General features: G+C 39.3%; 1 protein-coding gene across 1 annotated transcript; it reads right to left on the bottom strand.

Moving 5' to 3' along the window:
- Positions 1-1,848: 1,848 nt before the first annotated feature.
- Positions 1,849-3,067, bottom strand: LOC147568090 (zinc finger protein ZAT5-like). The gene has a single exon (XM_086670484.1). It carries the CDS (start codon positions 2,889-2,891, stop codon positions 2,028-2,030), a length of 864 nt encoding a protein of 287 aa, XP_086526610.1. The 5' UTR covers positions 2,892-3,067; the 3' UTR covers positions 1,849-2,027.
- Between the last annotated feature and the right edge of the window lie 3,655 nt (positions 3,068-6,722).

The following is a 6,722-nucleotide window of genomic DNA, read 5'->3' on the forward strand; positions in this document are numbered from 1 at the left end:
CACTTAGATGCATCTTAACTTCTTACTTTTTCATTCATCTTTCTCTTTCTCTCTCCCCACCCATTAAGACAAAATATTAGGTGTAAGTAAAGATAACGTCTCATATTCATGTACTTCGAGTAAGATGCAGACGTATTCATAGTGAACGATCATCCATTGTATATCAAACAACCCAAATTTGTACTTATCCAACTAGTGGGATGAATTGGTGATTAGCAACTCCATGAGACATTCATTTTCAAAGTAATTCAATTATGTTTTATTAGTTTAGAGAGAATATTAAAACAACAAGAAGATTATTTGCACATATTTTTCCACTTTGGCACACATATAAAACTAGGATAGTCTGGATAGAACAATGTCAATACAAGTACACCTTGGGTGTCAAATCTTCAATAGTGGTTTTGATTAATATGGTAGGGTAGAGAGAAGTAAAGATAAAGATAAGCCGGCCAAAAGAATTAAAAGAACCCAACACTCCTTCCTAACTTCTAAGTAGGATATAAGCAAAATACTATAAAGTGAAAAGATGGTTAGCTGCATAAGAAGACGATTGAGCAGTTACTCAGCTTCCTATTTGTTTATTTTTGTCATTTATTGAAACAAGCTTCAATGTGAGAGAACTTTCCGTTAGTTTGGTATACTGACCACGTAAAATCAGAGTTCTGATTATTATTTCTTACTGTTCTGAAATTTAAATCAGTGATAAACGAAAAATATTTTCTGATCAAAATCAGGTATATAAATATTATGAGAGTGAATTACAATCGAACTGACTTAACTTAACAGTTGATTAAACTGAATAAAGGACAGAAGCGAGTGAGTCACTTTTCCTTAAGACAATAGTCGCACTGTATTTTGAACCAATAATAGTGCGTTTTGGCTCACAAGATACAACTGTTTTATTTTTCTGATCTAAAAGTTCTTTCTGATCGAAAATCAGTCTAACTCTTGTAAGCAATATGGATTTTGTCTTGATTCTTTAGTCTGAATACTTGTTACTTTGCCAAACTGATCTTAGGGTCTGAGTTATAATTAAGTTCATTAATAGACTAGGAACAATCACCTTTGTTGAGCCAATAGTCACAATATAACTATTGAGTCCAACGGGCTTTGGCCAGTCAACGAGATTATTTTGACCCATTGGAAAAAGATTTGCGTGATCACCATGATTTTGGAAGGATCTTTACAGAAAAATCAGAAAAGATCTCGTATGTCTGACTGCATCTAATGTACCAAAAATGTAAGCGTCCATACAGGTGGTGCAAACCACGCAAAGCGCTATAACTATTTTTACTCAATATCCGAGTATGAGTGAGTATTTACTTATAGCCTTCAGACTTTTGTTTTATTTTATTTTTTTGTTGAAAACTTTTGTTTTATTTATTAAGAGATGTGAGACTAAAACTTTAACTAGCTCACATTCCCCACGTTATAACCCAAACTTTAAATGCTAATATCTCATTCATATGACATCTGTTTTATGCAAATCTTTACTTGAAATTTAAGCTATCGACCACACGAACCCAAACGTTATATAACTCGAGGTGCTTCGGGACAAAAAATCTGCAAAAAACCATCCCCCTATTTCGGTTCAGATTCCAACACTTTCTTCCGAATGAAAGTATGAAACATTGGAACCTAATCCATGACTTATTTTTGGTTGTAGTGAAAAACCCAAGCAACCTTCCCTCTCTCTCTAGAGAAGAAACAAATGGTGCTATCACTTAATTTACTTTTCGTGAAACAAAGGCCACCATGAACACACTTCCCACTTAATTACTCAACCATAAGAATTCATGAATCATGATCCTCAAATACATGAAACATAAGGAAATAATCAAATTAACTCATAAAATGAATATTCAACTATATAATATTTAATTAATAATCACAATAACCCAATTTAAATGAAATTAAGATAAATAATTCACAATTTCATATGTTGTTTGAATAAATGGAAATAATTCAGTTTGATATGTAAAGATAAAAGGAGTCATGGGTGTTGATGCTTTCACTACTCTAACTTAGTAGTGACAATCCACTAGAGGAGAAGCAGAGAAAATCAATGGTTGTTGCTTAGAATTGAAGAAAAATCTTGATTCCCTCTCTTCTTCTGGTGCTGGGAGATTCAGATCCAAATAGAAAACGTTTTTTGGCTTCTTGATTATCTCTTGATGATTTTCTAACATATGGGTGTTGGTGGTGCTGGTGGTGGAGATGGTGGTGGTGGCGGCCGCCGCGTTGGATGATCGATGCCGTCTCATATGACCTCCTAAAGCTTGTCCAGAAGAGAATTCAGACCCACATATAGAACATTCATGAACCCTAGATTTGTTACTAGTACTAGTTGAATTTTCCATTTGAATAGTAAGAGAAGGAGGACTAATTCCATTAAATTGGGTTTGATCTTCTTCTTCTTCTTCTTCTTGTTCCAAGAAAGCTATTGGTAATATTGACTGTTTATTAGGTCTTTTATGGCTTGCTCTGTGTCCACCAAGTGCTTGAAATGAAGGAAAACATTTATTACAAGTCTTGCACTGATATTCATTTAATCCTCCCTTGCTATTAGTACTAGTTGAATCTCTAAATCTTCTTCTATCATGCCCACCTTGAGCTAGGAGAATTAAGCAATTAGCCATGTCTTCTTCTTCTTCTTCTTCCTCCGACCCACCGGAGAATTCGACGGAGGTTGTTGGTAATGATAAGTTATGGTGGTCATCTCCACCACCACCACCACCACCACCATTTGATGAAGTTGTAGTAATGGGTAAGGGTTGAGGAGAGAATTGTCTTTGCCTCTTTGTGCGTTTCCTCTTATTCACAACATGAAGGTAGTCATGACTACTAGAACCCATGGTGAATTCTTGATGTTGATGAACAACTTCCATGATCCACACCCAACAAAATCTTAGATAGAGAAAGATGTGTGAAAGAGAGAGGATTAATCAAAGGGGGAGAGAGTAGAAGTGGTTATATATAGTAGTGATTATGTGTGAAGAGTAAGTATTTAAGTAGTCAAAGGAGCTAGTTTATTTGAAAGAGTAACCGCATGAATTAGTCCACTAAACTTCCTTTTGGGCGTTTCTAATTGAAGTTATAGTAATAAGTTTGAGAAAGACAAATGTGGAGGTTGAAATTCTATAGAGAGAGAGAGAGAGAAAGTCATGAGGGAAAAAATGAGAGAGAAATTGAAATAGTTGGGAGAGTGAAAATAGGCAGAAAAAAAAGGATGGTGGTGAATAATGGTGGCTTTTAAGTTATTGTCTACAGAATGTGTCATTCCCATTTTCTCACACTTTGACAACAAACACAGACTCCTCAAAGGACAAAAATAACACCATCTTAGGCACGGGAAAAGCGTCTATCTTCTCTTGTTTTTATCGAGCATATGTGTAATTATTATGTACGCTACCAGTAGATGCTAGTATCATCATTATACCGTTTATTTATGAAAAGTTCAGATACGTTTGAAAATCGTAATAGTGAAAAGGAAAACTATTGGATCCCGAAGAAGAGAAATTCATCATTCTTACAAGTAATTTATTTATGAACACAGCAATAAAATACCAAAATAGCTCGATCATCACTCGTATTAAAATTGCGTACCTGTTACCATAGTCTTTGTATCTATTTTTATTTACTCAGGAGAGAAAAAGGAGGAGACGTAAAAGAGAGCCATTTTGGTTGGTGATGAAGCAAGTTTTTTTTTTTTTTTTTTTTGTTGAAAAGAAAAACCAAGACAAAGGAATTATAGCTCCAGATCGCATCTCATGCTGGCTAGGGATCTCCACGTTCTACTGACCTTGTGCTTTCTACCCCACTTCGCTATCGCGTCTGCCAGGACATTCGTTTTCCTCGGGCCAAATTGAAACTGGATATGCTCGAAATGGTTCAGGCGAGCCTTGATCTTTTCTAAATGGTGTATTGACTGCCAATTGATGTTGTTACTGCCGGTCTGGATCTTTGTGATCAAATTTTTGTTGTCGCTTTCTATAATGATGTGGTTAAGGTGAGACTCCTCCGCCCACCTGACGGCGTACAGTATGGCTACACTTTCACATTCTTCCGCTGTCTGTCCCCTGATGCTGTCTGCTCTAGCCAACAATAATTCGCCTGTAGCATCGCGGATGATAAATCCAATACCTGCTGGGACTGATAGAGATTTGAAAGAGGCGTCCACATTAATTTTGAGGAAGGGTGGTGGAGGTGGCAGCCATTGAGGCTTGACTGCGTTGCTTTTCGCTATCATTTGTACTGGTAGGTGTGTGACATAACCTTGAATCTGTTGAATAAGGTGCGCGGGATTGATAGCTTTCTTACCGAAACATGTCTCGCATCTAGCTTTCCAAATAAGCCACATGATTTTTGCGAGGTTTGTCGTCGTTTCGTCATCCAGCGTGGACCAACTCGTGATCCACTCAGTCACCGAAACAATTCCGTCAGTTCTTATGTTGAAATTGAACCAAATAACCCTTGCAAAATTGCACTGAAGAAGGACATGGGTTGCTGTTTCCCGTTCATTGCAGAAGGAGCAGCCGAAGTTGTTTCCAATGAAAGGCCCTATTTTGTCTTTCACCGGGAGGCTGTTGGTGCAGCATTTCCATAGGAAGAGTTTGATTCTAGGTATCGTTCTAATATTCCAAATGAAGGCCCATTCCATTGTGTCGGATATACTAGGACCCAATCTCAAATATCTGTACATAGATTTTATAGTGAATTGACCAGAGTCAGTGAGGGTCCATACCTGTTCATCTTCCGCTGTCGGATGAAGGTTTATGCTAAGAATAGCGTTGCGTGTATCGACATCAAAGTATCTTTGGAGAAGATCCGTTTGCCAAGAGTTATTGTCGATTAATTGGGCCACCATGATGAGCTGACAGTTATTGTGGTTTGGAAGGGGCGGCGCATGGTTAGGAATCCAAAAATCCTGCCAAATATTGATTTTGGTACCTTTATTCACATCCCAGAATATGAGTGGCGAGAGCTTACCAATGGGTTCTGCCATGGATTTCCAGATCCAAGACTGGTTTTGTTTTGGGGGAAGAGGTGTTTCCGATTTAGGGAAGTATTTAGCTTTTAGGAGCTGTGCCCAGGGCGCTTGAGGAGTTTTGAGGAGGCGCCATCCCAGTTTACATAAGAAAGCTTCGTTGTCAAGAGCAGGCATTCTAAGACCTAGACCTCCGAATTTGCGAGGACTACAAATTGCATTCCAGTTAATTGTGTGAATGGTTTTTGATTTTCCCCACCAGAATGACCGTTGAATGGTCTCTATGCGTTTGCTGATGCCTTTTGGAATGGCAAAGCATTGCATCTGATATCGGGGAACCGCCGCGGTAATAGACGAGATGACTACTGTGCGGCCTGCTTGAGAGAGGAGGTTTGTTTGCCACTTCGACAGCTTATTCTGAATTTGAGCCAACAACGGCTCGAAAGTCTGATTCTTCTTGGCCCCTATGAACAGTTGGGTACCCAGATACTTGTCTAAGTTTGAGGCTTGATGGACTTTGAGAGATTTAGTAATGATACGTTTAAATTTGGGGTGGGTGTTTTTTGAGAAGAAGATAGTAGATTTGTTGTAGTTGATGATTTGACCTGATTCCGACCCAAAAACTGCAAGGATGTTGATAAGATTAGTGATGTTGTCTAGGGTATTCCTACCAAAGATGATGCAATCGTCGGCAAACAGCAGGTGATTGATTGTGAATGTGGACCTCGGCGTGGAGAAACCAATGAATTTTTGGGGACTGTCCGGGGAGTCCAGCAGGCGACTCAGGCCTTCCATAGCTAAGGCGAACAGGAAGGGCGAGAGAGGGTCTCCTTGACGTAAACCTCTGGTCACATTGAAAGACGGGCCCGGTCTACCATTAATCAGAACCGCCATCGAGGAAGAAGAGATACAGGCATGAATCATACGGATCCACATCATGTCATACCCCAAGTTAACCATAATGTCCTCCAGATAGTGCCATTCCACCCGATCGAAAGCTTTAGACATGTCCAATTTTAAGCCAAAGAAGCCTTTCGATCCCCGTTTATTTTTGAAAGAGTGGATTATTTCTTGGCTGATGATGATATTATCCGTTATTTGTCTCCCTGGGACATAAGCAGCTTGGAAGGGGGAGATGATGTTCGGGAGTGTGGATTTCAGACGGTTAGCTAGTATTTTGGTGATTATTTTGTATGTGGTGTTTAGAAGGCTGATGGGTCTGAAGTCAGCTGTGGTTTGGGGAGCTTTGGTTTTCGGAATGAGGCAAATATGAGTATGATTGGTGGAGGGGGGGAGACTGGCGGTGAGGAAAAAAGTTTTGATCATCTGGGTGACATCAGTCTTGACTGTATCCCAGTTGGATTGGTAGAAGAATGGGGGGAACCCGTCCGGCCCTGGTGCGGCCTCGGGCTTTAGAGAGAAAGTAGATGCTCGGATCTCCTCTTCTTTAGGGACCTGAATGAGGAAAGTGTTTTGCGAGCCGGATATTTGGTTGAAGAACAGAGATTTGATAATGCTGGAGGTGGTGGATGATGATGTGGTGGAGATATTTTTCAAGTTGGACGAGAAGAGATTGGAAATTTCCGGAATATCCGAGCACCACGAGTTGTCTTCTCTTTTGATGGAAGAAATGTGATTTTTCCGATTTCTAGTAATTGCTTTGGCATGAAAGAATTTTGTGTTTCTGTCACCCAGCTGGATGTGTGCCACTCTGGATTTTTCCTTCCAGATG

The sequence above is a fragment of the Eschscholzia californica genome, unplaced genomic scaffold, assembly GCF_041429995.1.
Source record: "Eschscholzia californica isolate CP2 unplaced genomic scaffold, dmEscCali1.0.p SCAF_1, whole genome shotgun sequence".
NCBI lineage: Eukaryota > Viridiplantae > Streptophyta > Magnoliopsida > Ranunculales > Papaveraceae > Eschscholzia > Eschscholzia californica.